Consider the following 20,255-nt stretch of genomic DNA (forward strand, 5'->3'; position numbering starts at 1 on the left):
AGTTTTGTTTGTGAGTTATGTTGAATATGCGCAAGGATTGTGGTAGACACACTTACAGAATACAATATATATGTACAGTATTTCTGATGAATAAGACGTTCTTGCAGGCTGCGGGGCATCCCATTGCCATTTCTTCCTCATTTCCACTCACTCCTTCAACTATCTGCACTGCCTCCACATTTCAAACCCCCTTAACCCCCACTGGGCACTTCCTGGAACTCAGAAAGGTTGTTCCAACCACATCTTCTTTCTAGAATGCGGGAAGATTTTTATTGGTCTAGTCCTTTCATCGCAGCTTTTGATATACAATCATTATCTTAATATTTTATTTGATTCAGAGATCCCCCTTTCTCTCCTCTCGCTCTCCACACACACACACACACACACACACACACACACACACACACACACACACACACACACACACACACACACACACACACACACACACACACACACACACACAGAGAGAGAACACAACATTCTCTAAAACATTTTATTGATAGCATTTGCACTGTACAACATAACATGAAAGCTGAAACTCTCTCCAATCTAAATCTTTCCATCGGTCCCAGTCTGAGATAGAGTTTTGTATGAGGTGCACCTGTTGCTTACATTTTGTATTCATATTGTTTTGCCCTTTTGAAACCCGGAGCTAAACTAATTCAATATATTTACCATCTTACACACTGAGGAGGAACCGACAAAGTCAACACAAATGAGTAATTCCTTGAAGAAAAATAATAATTGTTCGACATGAGAGTGGTGGCGTTGGTCTGATAATTTTGTATATATTTTTTTATAGCTAACTAGTGTCTCAGTGTCTTTCCATACCTTAGTTTTACTGACACATTCCCTCACTCCATAATAATACTTAGTTCACATTTCTGTTTTCCTCAATGGGTTTAGACACATATATACTGTAAATGCACACTTCAACAGATAAGTCACACCATTCACATTGCATTACGCAGATGGTCATTTCCCATCATTAGTTAGATCCAGCCAACATACAAGATTATGTATCATCATAGTCATAAACCAAGTCTATTGGGTGTATTTGTAAGCACACATTATAACAGGCATCTGTCAGGGACAGACAGACAACTACAGGAATAGACGGGAGAGCGACAGCAAAGCCAACACAGAGGTACGGAGGTCACCACGACAATAGTAAAACGGACACGACATATGACACGTAAAACCAACAAATTATACATTCGGACAACCTCATATTTTACAGCATAAACACGTTAATAAACAAGTAGATAAGTAGATCATATTGGTCCATAAATCATTCACTGGACGCATGAGTTAAATACAGAGGTCAAGAGGTTATTAAAGGTCCATGTCCCGGTCAAGCACATGGATGGTCGGGCGCATAGAGTAGAATCACGATTCTATTTCTATGGGAGGGATCCCTCTGGGTCAAGCATGCATCTATTTTGGCAAAAAGAACAAAGTCAAAAGAACCCAAAGTAGCCCAGTGTAGTTTCCGGAGGTAGGGTTTCCACATATTAAGCGGGGAGCAGCGTATAGGTTTGAGATTTCTCAGCTGTTTCACACTTCAGTCTGTGTTGTATGATCATCTGATTTACAAACCTTCATGTCACATAAAAAGGCAGGAAGCATTATCCAGATAATTCACCTGCATGCTCCCGGGCTCAGCAATATGACAATCAAGTCCAGGGGTCTCTCAGCAGCCAGGTCGTTCAAGATTGACGTGGAATTTTGACTTGAGGACGTTAGGAAATGCCTTCAAAACTGGCCGCTAGGGGCAACAGGGAGCGCTTTTACCATCAAGTAGGCTTGGGTAAATCCCGTGACTCTGGATCAGAAGGTTGTGTGTTTGATCACAGTCGTGGATATAGGTTTTACATTTTTAATTTGAACCCTATCCCAAACCTTAACCCTTACCTTAACCATTCAGAATGAGTGCCTAAACTTAACCCGTAACTTCTAAATTTGATGTTTGGAGAAATGGAACGATACAGAGGAGCATGAGCAACACAAATAATTAGAAATTTGATGTTTTGAGAACGTGGATGAATGTCTAATTCTGCAGTGAGACTGTGAGAGCTTGTTGCTCTCATCTGGTCATTTGGGCGGTTCTGGTTTCATCTGATCCATAGAACAGCATGGAGCCAGGCAGAGACATTATTTGGCAAACACATGGACGCTGACAAGTTAGATGAGAGGATGAGAGAGAGACATACATACACATTCATCCACTCTGACACACACAGATAAACAAAACGCGTGCTCGGACGTACGCACAGGAGCGCACGGACTGAAGCACACACACGCAGAATTCTCTCTCGATTTGTTTTCAACACTCTCTCTCTCCTTCCTTCCGCCCGGCGCCCTTTTTACATCACATTTTCGAAGAGCTGCATGGATCTCATCATCATTTCATCCTGAGGGGAGAAGAGGAGAAAGACTGTAAAGACAGAATGTTGCAAATCATTTGTTTTACCACAGGATGTCCCCATTTCACACTAAGCCAGACAGAGGGTTCTCTTATGTAAGCCATGGGGGGGGATGATGGAACTCAAGGCACATCATGAAATAGGGATAGCATCTTACATAGACACCGACAGCAATATCGAAATGTATCAACATACGCCTGTACTATACATACCTCCTGGCATGCGACAATGAATTCCTCTAAAGTCACAACTCCATTTTTGTTTTTATCCATTTTCTGTGGGGAGGGAAGAGGTGAGAGAATTGTGCATGATTTCTTTTCAATATGTATGATATTGTTATTGTGTGGTCTAAACTGTTGCGCACACCTAAGGGTTTCATAACCCTCTGCAGTAAAGCATCTGTTTTGGTATTACATTGTACTGTATGAAGTCGGGTAAAGTCACCTGGAAGAAAGCATCCACATGCTGCTTCGGGACATCTCCCTTGAGTGCAGGGTAGGTATATTTCCCCATCATGTCGTAAATGGCCCTCACAATCTCAGTCATCTCCTTTAACACAGAAATACAAAACGCTGTGTTAACAAGTGCGTCATATGTAACTTCGTTCAATGTAACTGACATGCAAAATAAACACACAGACCTCTCGGTTAATGTAGCCATCGTTGTTGATGTCATACAGATGAAAAGTCCACTCCAGCTTGTCTCTCAGAGTGCCCCGCAGCAGTGTAGACAGTCCCATTACAAACTCCTGAGTGAGTCACCACATAGGGAGAGAGATGACCAAAATACTGAGTTCGGCCTGAGTGATAACACCAGTACAAATAAGATAAAGACATGTTTTATTTAAAGCACTCTCTGAGTGATAGTGGTGGTGTGTGGTTTGTACTTCAAACTTGATGGATCCATTGCTTGTCGTGTCGAACGCATTGAAGAGGTAATGAGCGTAAGTGCTGGCATCTGCAACACAACCAGATACGGGCAAGAGGTTTGCTTTTATCCCAGAGTGCTTGTAAATGAGTCACAAACAAGAAAAGGCCATGTTATGTGTCTAGATGAGCGGTGTCTGGTTTACTGTACCTCCGTGGGGGAAGAACTGGGCGTAGATGTGTTTAAATGTTTCTTCATTCACCACTCCACTCGGGCACTCCTGTGGAAACCATGTGAGAACATTACTTCAAACAACGAAATACTGCAGCTTCTTCTGGTGAGCGCCCAGATCAACCAATCATTTACGCTCAAATGGCACCACCCTTGGTTACAGAGTTAACATGTCAGTCAAATCTAACAGCTAATTAACTAGCAAGTTGTATATAACTTGAGCATGTTTGTGTGTAGAGAATATATGTTTACATATATTTTCCCATTGGGTGTATATGGGTAACGCAGCATTTAATTGTTGTTATGGTGTATGACAGACTTGGTTCCTCTAGCTGCAGGCCTGTACAAACAGATTAGCAGCATATGAAGTGATGAAGGCACGAGGCTGAATGCATTTTACTTATTGGAGTAAGAGATAAGAGTGCTTTGACATTAACACTTGTAAAGAAGAGAGGCAACATAGGCAGGAATGTATACTTAAGAGTGGCAGGGAGAGAGATAGCAGAGGAAATACAGGGAGAGAGATAGCAGAGGAAATACAGGGAGAGAGATAGCAGAGGAAATACAGGGAGAGAGATAGCAGAGGAAATACAGGGAGAGAGATAGCGGAGGAAATACAGGGAGAGAGATAGCGGAGGAAAGACAGGGAGAGAGATAGCGGAGGAAAGACAGGGAGAGAGATAGCGGAGGAAAGACAGGGAGAGAGATAGCGGAGGAAAGACAGGGAGAGAGATAGCGGAGGAAAGACAGGGAGAGAGATAGCGGAGGAAAGACAGGGAGAGAGATAGCGGAGGAAAGACAGGGAGGGCGATAGCGGAGGAAGGACAGGGAGGGCGATAGCGGGGGAAAGACAGGGAGGGCGATAGCGGAGGAAAGACAAGGAGAGAGATAGCGGAGGAAAAACAAGGAGAGAGATAGCGGAGGAAAGACGTGGAGAAAGGTAGCGGAAGAAAAACAGGTAGAGAGATAGCGGAGGAAAAACAAGGAGAGGAATAGTGGAGGAAAAACAAGGAGAGAGATAGCGGAGGAAAGACAGGGAGAGAGATAGCGGAGGAAAGACAGGGAGGGCGATAGCGGAGGAAAAACAAGGAGAGAGATAGTGGAGGAAAGACGGGGAGAAAGGTAGCGGAAGAAAAACAGGTAGAGAGATATCGGAAGAAAGACGGGTAGAGAGATAGCAGAGGAAAGACAGGGAGAGAGATAGCGGAGGAAAGACAGGGAGGGCGATAGCGGAGGAAAAACAAGGAGAGAGATAGTGGAGGAAAGACGGGGAGAAAGGTAGCGGAAGAAAAACAGGTAGAGATAGCGGAAGAAAGACGGGTAGAGAGATAGCGGAGGAAAGACAGGGAGAGCGATAGTAGAGGAAAGACGGAGAGAGATATCAGAGGAAAGACAGGGAGAGAGAGGAAGATAGACAGACAGTGGAAGGGAGGAGGGAGAATGAGGTGCGTACATTCTTGAAGCCTCGGTAGAGGATCTGTAGCTCTCTCTTGGTGAAGTTGGTCTGGGCCTCCAACTGCTCCAGACCCTCTGGCCTGTGACACACCATGGTCATCTCCAACTCATCATCAATCTTGTCTAGAGAGTAGAGGGCAGGAGGGAGGGAATGGGAGAGGGAATGAGGGAGTATGTGAGGGAGGGAGGGAGTCAGAGAGGGAGATAGATATTAATTGTGTGTTTATGTAAATAAACCAGCGTGAAATGTCACAGATGCATCATAATTTAAACATCACAGCTTATTTCACAGTACATCATATCATTGTTGCCAGAAGGAATAAGCTTTAAAGTTACCCCACCTCGAGTCTTTGAATAGGTGGTGAGAGAGTCAGACAGCAAAACATATGGAAAGTTAAGAGAAGCCTACAGAAGAATTCTAGAGAAGATTGTGAGAGCAGAGAGAGAGAGGGATGTACTGGAGGAGGATGAGGCATGGCAAGTTAAACAAACAGAAGAGGAGTTCAATATGAGAGAAGGAAAAGGGGAGTATGATGTTGGGAGAGGAAGAATACAGAAATGAGCCAGGGGAGAAGGTTTCAGAAGAGAGAAGATTGTATGGAGGAAGAGGTGGGAGGGAGGATTAGAGGTCTCCCCATTATGGACTTGGGGAACTTATGGACTTGGGGAACTCTACGGATGGTAACTTTGTGCTTTGGGTGCCAGAGAGAGATGAATGTTGGGTAATGATGCGATGAGCTAGCGTCCTCTCAGGAGGGGGCGGGGGAGGGACAGCCTCTGGTCCACTGGAGAAGACTAGGAAACATGCACAGATGTGCTCCTCTCAGAACTAAAACACACAAATACACATCGCTATTTCAAAACACAGACTCTTGCATATCATGAAAGGAGTCGATCATCACCCCATCACACACACACACACACACACACACACACACACACACACACACACACACACACACACACACACACACACACACACACACACACACACACACACACACACACACACACACACACACACACACACACACACACACACACACACGCTTTGTGCTGGATGTGTCATAGTGTAGTTCATACATGCATAATCTATGAGCAGAATTTATCGGGATTTACCACCCAAAACCACTCCCTTTAATCAGGATAAATACCTGTGAGAAACAGGTAAATTATAATAAAATATTTATATTAACAGCATGACGTAAATTGGAACTGTTAAATGATATGCAATGTCTAAATGTGGCATCTCTACGGCCACTGCATGATGAATCATCAACGCTCAGGGTGGGGACAGACAGCCCATCTCGGTATGGAACGCAGTTCACAATGCATGTAGACCTGTCATCTATCTCATCATAGTAACTTTTTATTTATTGTGACAGGTAGGCCTACATTTGCTGCAGCATAGTCTGTGCTACAGTAATATAAAGACTGAATGAGTGTCACATTTATCCATCTCCATTTGGCTTTCAGGAGTCACCTTATTTTTTCATTGTAGAGATATATCTTTTTTAAATTTTACCTGCAGAGTTAAAAACAGCCTATCAATCGAATATCATTGCTTTAAATCAGGGCACTCTCTTGCAGTCTTTGTCTCTCTCCATGAACCCCAAAATAGATCATCCTGTTCTAGATTGATGTATAGCCCTATAGTCAGTGCCTTCGGAAAGTATTCACACCGGTTAACTTTTTCCACATTTAGTTTCGTTACAGCCTTAATTTAAAAAAACATCAGCAATCTACAGACAATACCTCATAATGACAAAGCAAAAACTGTTTTTAAAAATATTTTAGCAAATGTAATTAACTCCCCCCACCTTATTTACATAAATATTCAGACCCTTTGCTATGAGATTCAAAATTAAGCTCAGTTGCATCCTGTTTCCATTGATCATCATTGAGATGTTTCTGCAACTTGATTGGAGTCCACCAGTGGTAAATTCAATTGATTGGACATGATTTGGAAAGGCACACCGGCCAGCCAAATTGAGCAATCGGAGGAGAAGGGCCTTGGTCAGGGAGGTGACCAAGAACCCCATGGTCACTCTGACAGAGCTCTAGAGTTCCTCTGTGGAGATGTGAGAACCTTCCAGAAGGGCAACCATCTCTGCAGCACTCCACCAAGCAGGCCTTTATGGTAGAGTGGCCAGACAGAAGCCACTCCTCAGTAAAAGGCAAATGACAGCATGCTTGATTGTTTGGCCTGAATGCCAAGCGTCAGGAAACTTGGCACCATCCCTATGGTCAAGCATGGTGGTTGCAGCATCATGCTGTGTGGATGTTTTTCCGCGGCAGGGACTTGGAGACTAGTCACGATTGAGGCAAAGATGAACGGAGAAAAGTACAGAGAGATACTTAATGAAAGCCTGCTCCAGAGTGCTCAGGACCTCAGTCTGGGGTGAAGTTTCACCATCCAACAGGACAATGACCCTAAGCACACAGCCAAAACAATACAGGAGTTGCTTCGGGACAAGTCTCTGAAAGTCCTTGAGTGGCCCAACCAGAGCCCAGACTTGAACCCGATCAAACATCTCTGGAGAGCTGAAAATAGCTGTGCATCAATGGTCCATATACAACCTGACAAAGCTTGAGAGGATCTGCAGAAAATAATGAGAGAAACTCTCCAAATACAGGTGTGCCAAGCTTGTAGCGTCATACCCAAGAAGACTAGGCTGTTATCGCTTCCAAAGGTGCTTCAACAAAGTCCTGAGTACATTTACTTATTTAAATGTGATATTTTTAATAAATTAACCAACATTTCTAAAAACCCTGTTTTTGCTTTGTCATTATGGGGTATTGTGTTTAGATTGATGAGGAAAAAAACAATTGAATACATTTTAGAATAAGGTGGTAAAATAACAAAATGTGTTAAAAGTCAAGGGGTCTGAATACAGGCACTGTATAGATGTCCTAGCCTACCTCTTTCGGGTAATGCATTCGATGCAGTATTAGCCTTACTGTACATGTATCTAATTAATTATGGATTTTGCATAATAAGCTTAACGTATGTCCTCTGTTTCTTGCAATACGCACACACCTGTGCGCCGCTGACCCCACTCTTTAAAAAACACGCCATAGATCTTGAAGTCCCGTGCAGGAAAAGCTAGACTAGAACATCTTGCTGGACGTCATAGCATTTATAATATCAATAGACTATTCGAAGAGGGACGCTAACTCTTGTTTGCTGAAAGTTAAATACAGCAGCCAATAGAACTCACGGGGAGTTTGAAAGAAGAGCGAACGTGCGACGGTGGTAGGCTATAGCGGTTATTTATTCAGACCCGTAACCATTCAATCTTCGTGAAGAGAAGTGAAAGCCTTCTGCATATAATTCTAGTCCTCTATTATTCAACTATGTCATGAGAATGATTAAGACAAGGACAACTAAACGTATTTAATTTCTCTGTTGAAAGCGAGGAAGGAATGAAGCAACAATAGAGAAAGAGGAGGTAGTCTTATAACATTAGGGGACATATTATGAAAGGTGTGTGTATATACATCAGCCTACAATTAGAAGGTGATAAAGTCGATAGAGAGCATACGATTCTGGTGCAGCACATGCGGCCTACAAAGTTACAAGGATAAGCGAGCAAGTTTGAATTTTGAAATATACTAGGGCCTTAGTAGGCTGATGCATATACACACACCTTTCATAATATGTAGTGTCACTCCCTGATCTGTTTCACCTGTCCTTCTGCTTGTCTCTACCCCCCTCCAGGTGTCGCCCATCTTCCCCGTTATCCCCTGTGTTTTAATACCTGTGTTTTCTGTCTGTCTGTTGCCAGTTTGACTTTTTTTTGGTTTTGTTGTTCAAGCCTACCAGCGGTTTGTCTCAGCTCCTGGTTTTCTCCTTTTTCTCGTCCTCCTGGTTTTTGACCTTTGCCTGTCCTGACCCTGTACCCGCCCGCCTGTCTCTGACCCTGAGCCTGCCTGCCGTCCTGTACCTTTGCTCCTACTCTGGATTATCAACCCCTGCCTGCCTGCCTTGACCTGTCGTTTGCCTGTCCCTATGGTTACAATAAACATTGCTCTTTCACACAGTCTGCATTTGGGTCTTACCTTGATTCCTGATAAGTAGCCTATATCACATATCAAAAGCCCCCAATCCTTTGGTATTTTTTTGAGCTTGGGCTCATTAAATGTCTTTAATGTAGGGCTCATCAGGCTTGGATTTTTGAGCAAATCGCCAAACACAACCAGACAGGCCTATTTATATGCTTTTACATGACACTTCCTGTTTGGCGGGAAACACTGGGTTACCTGGGAGAAAAGTGATTTATCCTTGGGATGGAACGTTTGTAAAATACCTGGAAAATATTCCAACCTCACACGCACACAAACCCTACCCTACCCTGCAGGTCCAGCAGTAACTGTGTTAGCATCACTGAGGCTTTGAGAAAGTGTGCAAGGGAGGGACATTCAAATGAAGAAGGGACTGTTGCAGAGGAAGTGGAAGCTGGCAATTACATTTGACATTTTTGACATTTTAATTCACAGAGGGAGACACTGAGCCCCCCCCCCCAATCATTCGGATTGAAGAGACACGACTGACAGATGTACTGATCAAATCCCACCTGTAACTCCTAATGAGCCAGACTTCACAGATCTTACTACATCACATTGAGTGTTCTTGTCTGTCTGTACCTCATTGGTATAATACATCATTCCAACAGAATCTGCCCAAAGCTTCAATCCCCTTACAGCTGAATCAGCTGATCCTGAGTGCTTAGCTCCTGCTGGCATCTCCATGGTAATGGGTCTCTGAACACACTGTGTATTCTCCGCCATCCCGAACACCCGTGCTGGATAGGCTTTTCTTTATCATTTGAATCCCTTTGTGCAGTACAGCTTATATTGAATTGTGTTCTCTTTTTTTTGATCCTCCACGCAATCCTTACATTTGATCAACTTCACAAATTGTGTTTTGGTTATTAGAGGGTTAGGTCCTCTGCTCATTACTGTATCAGGTGGACATGGTTTCGTTTGATTCCATCCTCGAACTGATTTTAATGATTGTCAGTCAATTCAGATCACGTATCAGTACCAACACTGATCATGCAGATGAAGAGAACAGCCCTCCAGGTTTACGATCATCTGGATTGTAGATGATGAGATGAAACATACAGGCTAGACGGCTCTTCTCCAGGAGACAGACTTCACACACTCACCCACAGACTCTCACAAAGACACTCATTCTTCACTAACTACAATATATATTTTTATCTTTTATCTTGACTGACCTTCATGCCTTAAAGTAATGATGGACTATCATTTCTCTTTACTTGTTTGAACTGTTGTTGACATAATATGGACTTGGTCTTTTTCCAAATAGGGCTATCTTCTGTATACCACCCCAACCTTGTCACAACACAACTGATTGGCTCAAATGCATTAAGAAGGAAAGAAATTCCACAAATTAACTTAAGGCACACCTGTTAATTGAAATGCATTACAGGTGACTAACTCATGAAGCTGGTTGAGAGAATGCCAAGAGTGTGAAAGCTGTCTTCAAGGCAAAGGGTGGCTACTTTGAAGAATCTCAAACATTAAATATATTTGGATGTTTTACACTTTTTTTGGTTACTACGTGATTCCATGTGTTATTTCATAGTTCTGATGTCTTCACTATTATTCTACAATGTAGAAAATAGTAAAAAATAAAGAAAAGCCCTTGAATGAGTAGGTGTGTCCAAACTTTTTTATTTTTTATTTTTATTTATTTCACCTTTATTTAACCAGGTAGGCTAGTTGAGAACAAGTTCTCATTTGCAACTGCGACCTGGCCAAGATAAAGCATAGCAGTGTGAACAGACAACACAGAGTTACACATGGAATAAACAATTAACAAGTCAATAACACAGTAGAAAAAATGGGCAGTCTATATACAATGTGTGAAAAAGGCATGAGGAGGTAAGCGAATAATACAATTTTGCAGATTAACACTGGAGTGATAAATGATCAGATGGTCATGTACAGGTGGAGATATTGGTGTGCAAAAGAGCAGAAAAATAAATAAATAAACAGTATAAAAACAGTATGGGAATGAGGTAGGTGAAAATGGGTGGGCTATTTTCCTATAGACTATGTACAGCTGCAGCGATCGGTTAGCTGCTCGGATAGCTGATGTTTGAAGTTGGTGAGGGAGATAAAAGTCTCCAACTTCAGCGATTTTTGCAATTCGTTCCAGTCACAGGCAGCAGAGTACTGGAACGAAAGGCGGCCAAATGATGTGTTGGCTTTAGGGATGATCAGTGAGATACACCTGCTGGAGCGCGTGCTACGGATTGGTGTTGCCATCGTGACCAGTGAACTGAGATAAGGCGGAGCTTTACCTAGCATGGACTTGTAGATGACCTGGAGCCAGTGGGTCTGGCGACGAATATGTAGTGAGGGCCAGCCGACTAGAGCATACAAGTCGCAGTGGTGGGTGGTATAAGGTGCTTTAGTGACAAAACGGATGGCACTGTGATAGACTGCATCCAGTTTGCTGAGTAGAGTGTTGGAAGCCATTTTGTAGATGACATCGCCGAAGTCGAGGATCGGTAGGATAGTCAGTTTTACTAGGGTAAGCTTGGCAGCGTGAGTGAAGGTTTTGTTGCGGAATAGAAAGCCGACTCTTGATTTGATTTTCGATTGGAGATGTTTGATGTGGGTCTGGAAGGAGAGTTTGCAGTCTAGCCAGACACCTAGGTACTTATAGGTGTCCACATATTCAAGGTCGGAACCATCCAGGGTGGTGATGCTAGTCGGGCATGCGGGTGCAGGCAGCGATCGGTTGAAAAGCATGCATTTGGTTTTACTCGCGTTTAAGAGCAGTTGGAGGCCACGGAAGGAGTGCTGTATGGCATTGAAGCTCGTTTGGAGGTTAGATAGCACAGTGTCCAATGACGGGCCGAAAGGATATAGAATGGTGTCGTCTGCGTAGAGGTGGATCAGGGAATCGCCCGCAGCAAGAGCAACATCATTGATATATACAGAGAAAAGAGTCGGCCCGAGAATTGAACCCTGTGGCACCCCCATAGAGACTGCCAGAGGACCGGACAGCACGCCCTCCGATTTGACACACTGAACTCTGTCTGCAAAGTAATTGGTGAACCAGGCAAGGCAGTCATCCGAAAAACCGAGGCTGTTGAGTCTGCCGATAAGAATATGGTGATTGACAGAGTCGAAAGCCTTGGCGAGGTCGATGAAGACGGCTGCACAGGTACTGTCTTTTATCGATGGCGGTTATGATATCGTTTAGTACCTTGAGTGTGGCTGAGGTGCACCCGTGACCGGCTCTGAAACCAGATTGCACAGCGGAGAAGGTACGGTGGGATTCGAGATGGTCAGTGACCTGTTTGTTGACTTGGCTTTCGAAGACCTTAGATAGGCAGGGCAGGATGGATATAGGTCTGTAACAGTTTGGGTCCAGGGTGTCTCCCCCTTGAAGAGGGGGATGACTGCGGCAGCTTTCAATCCTTGGGGATCTCAGACGATATGAAAGAGAGGTTGAACAGGCTGGTAATAGGGGTTGCGACAATGGCGGCAGATAGTTTCAGAAATAGAGGGTCCAGATTGTCAAGCCCAGCTGATTTGTACGGGTCCAGGTTTTGCAGCTCTTTCAGAACATCTGCTATCTGGATTTGGGTAAAGGAGAACCTGGAGATGCTTGGGTGAGGAGCTACGGGGGGGGCGGAGCTGTTGGCCGAGGTTGGAGTAGCCAGGCGGAAGGCATGGCCAGCCGTTGAGAAGTGCTTTTGAAGTTTTCGATAATCATGGATTTATCGGTGGAGACCGTGTTTCCTAGCCTCAGTGCAGTGGGCAGCTGGGAGGAGGTGCTCTTGTTCTCCATGGACTTCACATGGACTTCACTTTGGACTGATACTGTACATTTAACGCACGCACGCACACACGCACACACACTATACCAGTAATTATGAAGAAGAGCACAGAGAAAACCTGAATAACATAAGTTAATTACAGTTTTTCTCTTGTTATGTCAGTCACTGACAGTCACTCAATTAGCCCTTGTCAGCTAAACTTTTTTTTATTAGTAAATTAGTCTAGCCAGCTATCTAAACGTGTAGTAATCATGGTCGATTTTACCGACTGATATATACAAAACTGGAAACATTTCTCTCTACACCATGGCAAAATGTGTAGAATTTCAGGAGATTAATTCCAAAACTTCATTTTTTCCTCACTTAGATCCCCCAAAAGGCCAGAGCAGGCTATGATTGCATGTGGGGGTATGGATGTCCGTACACAAACCCCCCAAGCCACTGCAGCCCCTCATGATGAGTTCAGGTTTTTTGTGGCCCACACACCCATCAAAATTGCCCCTCACTGCTATAGAGTCCTCAACAAAGAGCTAGGGAAAGAGGGGGAGATCGATAAAGGTGGGAATGATATAGAGGATGAAAAGTGGGTAGGAGATAGTGGGTGGTAGGATAGAGTGAATGTGTGAAAAAGCAGCAGGCTGAAGTGATGAAGAAGAAAGAGTGAGAGAAAGTGAAAGAGAGTGAGAGAGAGGAGGACACAAACAAACACACATGGAGGCAGAGAAGAATAAAGGAATCCAGATGATGTCTGGAGGGCACAGGGAGGGATAAAGGAGAAGCGGGCGGAAGATTTAGACACATACCTCATTTAAATTGGAGTAAAAAAAAGAGATACCCCATGAAACCAAACCCAGCACGATGTTGAGGGACATACTCTCATTCTGCTCAGCCTGGGTACAAAGAGAAACCAGGCCTCTCAAGACTAACGGCTTCAATACTTTTCTAATACACAGCCAGAATACTGCCACAACTACAGTCTGATTACGTATGCACAACAGCCTTCGGACAGAGCTTCAATACCACATATGACTGCAAAACCAACCCAATTATCTGAAAGACAACAATTCCTGTGACTCAGTCCCATGATGATCAGGACCAGATACATCCTCTGTGGAAATAGGTCTTTAAGCAGTCAGTCACAATCAGGAGACATCTCCCATGAGTCACAGCCTCCTCTCCAGGAGAAAAACACACGTTGTCTCTCCTCTCCAGGAGAAAATCACATGTTGTCTCTCCTCTCCAGGAGAAAAACACATGTTGTCTCTCCTCTCCAGGAGAAAAACACATGTTGTCTCTCCTCTCCAGGAGAAAAACACACGCTGTCTCTCCTCTCCAGTAGAAAAACACATGTTGTCTCTCCTCTCCAGTAGAAAAACACATGTTGTCTCTCCTCTCCAGGAGAAAAACACATGTTGTCTCTCCTCTCCAGGAGAAAAACACATGTTGTCTCTCCTCTCCAGGAGAAAAACACACGCCGTCTCTCCTCTGCAGAAAACACGCTGTTTGAAGGAGATTTTTCTCTCACAAACCGCTGAAGGGGACTGGATGTGTTAGTGATGGTCAAATTATTTTCCAAGAGTTGCCAAGTGATTTTGGAGATGAATCCAACAGCCGCCTGCTGCTGCGTATATCAATACATTTAATCTGTTGGAATTAAATGCATTGATATACGTCAGCCTTAATTAATGGCAGGATTTTAATCAAGGAGATCAATCCTCCTAATTGATTGTCAATGTGATGATGTATGAATACAGAATTTCCCCCCTCACCCCCAAGCCATAACTCATATTGCTATTAACATTTTTAAGATTGCCAATTTATTTAAAAATAACATGCAGTATATTGGAATTATGTTAACATCTACTATTAATATAAACACATTTTAAACAACTACCCCATTTTAAAACAAGAAAGCAAACCATTTAGAGAATTTCATCACTGAGAATAAGTCTGGGCAAAAGCTCCATATCCCTCCAGTATACAACCTCCCACTACATGTGAGGTATTTGTAGAAAGCCATGCCTAACATGATTCTGGTGGTGCCCCTCATGTAATACCACACAGTGTGACTCATTGCAGTAGCCCCTGGAGTCTCTACTTCATATCATAGTACCATCACTTCATAATCCATCCATCAGGCAACACAGAGGATTGTTCACATTCCCCTCTTATGCCCCCACAACCCTGCAGTCTCCATGACAACAGCCTTTCAAGCATACGGACAGGAAGAGGTATGAGATGTGAGCTGAGTGCCAATGCACATGCTCACATGCAAAACACATACGCACATTCTCACTCTGCTCCTCTTGAGAACACATGCATGTGCATCTGTGCACACGCAAGCAAGCGCACACGCACATGCTCACGCGTGCGCACCAGAGAAGGCTGGTGGGAGGAGCTATAGGAGGACAGGATTATCGTAACGACTGGAATGGAATTAAAGGAATGGTACCAAACACGTGGACTCAGTTTCATTGATTCCATTCTATCCATTGGAATGAACCTTTCCTCCCGTAGCTCCACCCACCAGCCTCCTCTGACACACACCAACTGTAATAAAAGGCCGTTGAGTCAGGAGCAATGATTCTGAACCCTGTCTTTCTCAAGGGCATCCTTATATATGACAACAATCTTTCAACCGTACCTGTGGGACAGCATGCAATGTGCACCTCAGGAAAGATGCCACATATTTCACACACATAGCAGTATGAGTGGACATGGTTCCTCAACAGTAATGTCATCCATTTATGTAGCCCCCTAGCACTTAATTTGTCACCTTACTGAATTAACTGTTTATCTAGCTATCAGACATATTAGAGAGGGTAACCTTTGACCTGAAGCCCACAACTATAATGCACTATAATGCTGCAATAAAGCAGTCGAAGACTTGTTCTAAGCAATAATGTCTCCCTTGCCTTGCCATATTATCATCTTATTATGGTGAATTATGATCTGAATCGATCATCGTTGACCATCAGATTTAAAGTCACATCGAAAGATCCAATATATTATTAGGTGATAATAAAACATCGCAAGGTCTCATGCTTTTAAAGGGATACTTTGGGATCATGGCAATGAGGCCCTTTATCTACTTCCCCAGAGCCAGATGAACTTGTGGATACCATTTATGTCTCTCTGTGCAGTTTGAATTAAGTTGCTTACTACTACTACTACTACTACTACTACTAATAATAATAGCATTATCCTGTACATGCTATCTTAGAGTTCCCATAGAGACTAAGACATGTCACAGCCAAACTCATGATCATTAGCTGCTGGTTAAGGACCGTGGTTATTCAGTCATAACCATGAGAGTGTAGTTCAGGTTCTCTATCCAGTTAGGGTGTCCCTGCTTGTCAGTCATTGTCGTCTTCTATGTGTCTGTCTTTTGAGTTTGTCTCTCTCTCTGTCTCTCTGTGGTCTGTCTGATTGATGTACAGTGCATTCTGAATGTATTCAGACACCTTGACTTTTTCCACATTTTGTTACGTTACAGCCTTATTCTAAAATGGATTCAATTGTTTGTTTTCTCGTCACCAATCTACACACAACACCCCATAATGACAAAGCAAAAACAGGTTTCTACAAGTGTTTGGAAATATCACATTTACATAAGTACAAGACCCTTTCCTCAGTACTTTGTTGAAGCATATTAGGCAGCGATTACAGCCTTGAGTCTTCTTGGGAATGATGCAAGTTTCTCCCATTCTTTTCTCCCATTCTTTTCTCCCATTCTTTTCTCCCATTCTTTTCTCCCATTCTTTTCTCCCATTCTTTTCTCCCATTCTTTTCTCCCATTCTTTTCTCCCATTCTTTTCTCCCATTCTTTTCTCCCATTCTTTTCTCCCATTCTTTTCTCCCATTCTTTTCTCCCATTCTTTTCTCCCATTCTTTTCTCCCATTCTTTTCTCCCATTCTTTTCTCCCATTCTTTTCTCCCATTCTTTTCTGAAGATACTCTCAAGCTCTGTCAGGTTGGATTTATTTTTTTTTTTTATTTTTTTATTTCACCTTTATTTAACCAGGTAGGCTAGTTGAGAACAGGTTCTCATTTGCAACTGCGACCTGGCCAAGATAAAGCATAGCAGTGTGAACAGACAACAGAGTTACACATGGAGTAAACAATTAACAAGTCAATAACACAGTAGAGAAAAAAGGGGAGTCTATATACAATTTGTGCAAAAAGCATGAGGAGGTAGGCGAATAATTACAATATTGCAGATTAACACTGGAGTGATAAATGATCAGATGATCATGTACAGGTAGAGATATTGGTGTGCAAAAGAGCAGAAAAGTAAATAAATAAAAACTGTGGGGATGAGGTAGGTGAAAATGGGTGGGCTATTTACCAATAGATTATGTACAGCTGCAGCGATCGGTTAGCTGCTCAGTTAGCTGATGTTTGAAGTTGGTGAGGGAGATAAAAGTATCCAACTTCAGCGATTTTTGCAATTCGTTCCAGTCACAGGCAGCAGAGTACTGGAACGAAAGGCGGCCGAATGAGGTGTTGGCTTTAGGGATGATCAATGAGATACACCTGCTGGAGCGCGTGCTACGGATGGGTGTTGCCATCGTGACCAGTGAACTGAGATAAGGCGGAGCTTTGCCTAGCATGGCCTTGTAGATGACCTGGAGCCAGTGGGTCTGGCGACGAATATGTAGCGAGGGCCAGCCGACTAGAGCATACAAGTCGCAGTGGTGGGTAGTATAAGGTGCTTTAGTGACAAAACGGATGGCACTGTGATAAACTGCATCCAGTTTGCTGAGAAGAGTGTTGGAAGCAATTTTGTAGATGACATCGCCAAAGTCGAGGATCGGTAGGATAGTCAGTTTTACTAGGGTAAGCTTGGCAGCGTGAGTGAAGGAGGCTTTGTTGTGGAATAGAAAGCCGACTCTTGATTTGATTTTCGATTGGATATGTTTGATATGGGTCTGGAAGGAGAGTTTGCAGTCTAGCCAGACACCTAGGTACTTATAGGTGTCCACATATTCAAGGTCGGAACCATCCAGTGTGGTGATGCTAGTCGGGCAATGCGGTGTGTCGCTGCACAGCTATTTTCAAGTCTCTCCCGAGATCGTTTTCAAGTCCATGCTCTGGCTGGTCCACTCAAGGACATTCAGAGACTTGTCCCAAAGCCACTCCTGTGTTATCTTGGCTGTGTGCTTAGGGTCGTTGTCTTGTTGGAAGTAGAACCTTCGTCCCAGTCTGAGGTCCTGAGTGCTCTGGAACAGGTTTTCATCAAGGATCTCTCTGTAGTTTGCTCTGTTCATCTTTCCCTCAATCCTGTCTAGTCTCCCAGTCCTTGCCACTGAAACACATTCCCACAGCATGATGCTGCTTCCACTATGCTTCACCGTAGGGATGGTTTCCTATGTTTCCTCCAGACGTGACACTTGGCATTTAAGCCAAAGAGTTCAATCTTGTTTTCATCAGAATAGAGAATCTTGTTTCTCATGGTCTTAGTTCTTTAGGTGCCTTTGGTAAACTCCAAGCGGAGGAGTGGCTTGTGTCTGGCCACTCTACCATAATGGCTTGATTGGTGGAGTGCTACAGAGATTCTGGAAGGTTCTTCCATCTCCACAGAGGAACTCTGGAGCTCTGTCAGTGACCATCAGGTTCTTGGTCATCATCCTGACCAAGGCCCTTCTTCCCCGATTGCTCAATTTGCCCGGGTGGCCAGCTCTAGGAAGAGCCTTGGTGGTACCAAACTTCTTCCATTTAAAAATGATGTAAGCCACTGTGTTCTTGAGGACCTTCAATGTTGCAGACATTTTTTGGTACCCTTCCCCAGGTCTGTTCATCAACACAATCCTGTCTCGGAGCGCTTCAGAAAATTCCTTTGACCTCATGGCTTGGTTTTTGCTGTGGGACCTTTATATAGACAGGTGTGTGCCTTTCCAAATCATGTCTCAATTGAATTGAATTTACCACAGGTGGACTCCAATCAAGTTGTAGAAACATCTCAAGGATGATCAATGGAAACAGGATGCACCTGAGCTCAATTTAGAGTCTCATAACAAAGGGTCTGAATACTTATGCAAATAAGGTATTTACATGTTTTATTTAATACATTTGTAAAAATAAAATAAAACGTTTTCGCTTACTCATTATGGGGTATTGTATGTAGATTCATGAGGAAAAACATTTATTTAATCCATTTTAGAATAAGGCTGTAATGTAACAAAATGTGGATAAAGTCAAGGGGTCTGAATACTTTCCGAATGCACTGTAGTTGACATACCTCTGGATGGTCGTCTCCTCTGCTTAGTCTGCATGGTCAACGTGCCGACCACTGCGCCCATGTTGTCGACGTGGAAACCCGCCTGTTCGAACAAACTGAGGACTGAGCAGTCCTCCTCTCTCTATGGCTTTCTCCCTCTCTATACCTCTGCCCTCCTCCTGTCTCTTCTCGGTCTGGTCCACGCCGGGCCTCACTATGGTGGTGCCCCTGTTCTTTTGCCGTCGTTTCTGAGTGAACGAAAAAATGGCTCAAATTATCCTTCCCCAAACGCACACAAGCTGCTCCTGCTTCTCCATGCCCCTCCCACCCTGCGCTCATTCACTCCTCGGTCACCCCACTCTCTTTTTCCCTGTCTTTCACTCTTCACCCCCACCTCCCTCTTCCATCCTTTCCTCCCTCTCTCTCCTTATACCTTGTTGTTATGCGGTGTCAGTAACTGTTGCTGTGCTCACACCTCCAGACTAGTGAATAGTATGGATGTAGATAGAGTATGTCAGGCTGAGAGTGATCCATACTACCCACATTCACTATGCTACTTCATCTTCTCTCCTTCGTACCTTCCCTCCATGTCTACTCTATGACAGGGTGGAATATCTAAAGCTATGTGGCCTCTCATCTTGCTGCATGAGAGCTCTCTAGATAGTACCATCAGAAAGTATTCACACCCCTAAAATGGTTTTTATTGACATCTGTTTTGTCAACGATCTACACAAAATACAGATGTTAACATTTGTAATGAAAATATGAAAAACAAGTATTCACTTTTGGCAGCGATTACAGCTGTGAGTCTTTCTTCATACGTTTCTAAGAGCTTTGCACACCTGGATTGTATAATATTTGCACATGTTCTTTTGAAAATGACTTCAAGCTCTGTCAACTTGGTTGTTGATCATTGCTAGACAGTCATTTTCAAGTCTTGCCATAGATTTTCAAGCAGATTTGAGTCCAAACTGTAACTAGGCCACTCAGGAACATTCAATGTCATCTTAATAAGTAACTCCAGTATATATTTGGCCTTGTCCCTGCCGAGACAAGCAGGTCAAAACCCTGAGGCCCTGCCGAGACAAGCAGGTCAAAACCCCGAGGCCCTGCCGAGACAAGCAGGTCAAAACCCCGAGGCCCTGCCGAGACAAGCAGGTCAAAACCCCGAGGCCCTGCCGAGACAAGCAGGTCAAAACCCTGAGTCCCTGCCGAGACAAGCAGGTC

At 43.7% G+C, this 20,255-nt stretch overlaps 1 protein-coding gene across 1 annotated transcript in view; it reads right to left on the reverse strand.

Annotated features, from left to right (window-relative positions):
* Positions 1 to 481: 481 nt before the first annotated feature.
* The window catches only part of LOC123994066 (Kv channel-interacting protein 1-like), a 47,423-nt gene continuing 27,649 nt past the window's right edge, over positions 482 to 20,255 (reverse strand). The window contains exons 4-10 of the mRNA XM_046296557.1: positions 4,981 to 5,105; positions 3,507 to 3,576; positions 3,316 to 3,386; positions 3,070 to 3,177; positions 2,874 to 2,978; positions 2,642 to 2,704; positions 482 to 2,417 (exon numbers count right to left, since the gene is read on the reverse strand). Coding sequence (XP_046152513.1) covers positions 2,370 to 2,417; positions 2,642 to 2,704; positions 2,874 to 2,978; positions 3,070 to 3,177; positions 3,316 to 3,386; positions 3,507 to 3,576; positions 4,981 to 5,105 — 590 coding nt within the window. The 3' untranslated portion in view covers positions 482 to 2,369. The remainder of the gene's footprint in view (positions 2,418 to 2,641; positions 2,705 to 2,873; positions 2,979 to 3,069; positions 3,178 to 3,315; positions 3,387 to 3,506; positions 3,577 to 4,980; positions 5,106 to 20,255) is intronic.

This window comes from Oncorhynchus gorbuscha, linkage group LG02, assembly GCF_021184085.1.
Source record: "Oncorhynchus gorbuscha isolate QuinsamMale2020 ecotype Even-year linkage group LG02, OgorEven_v1.0, whole genome shotgun sequence".
Taxonomy (NCBI): domain Eukaryota; kingdom Metazoa; phylum Chordata; class Actinopteri; order Salmoniformes; family Salmonidae; genus Oncorhynchus; species Oncorhynchus gorbuscha.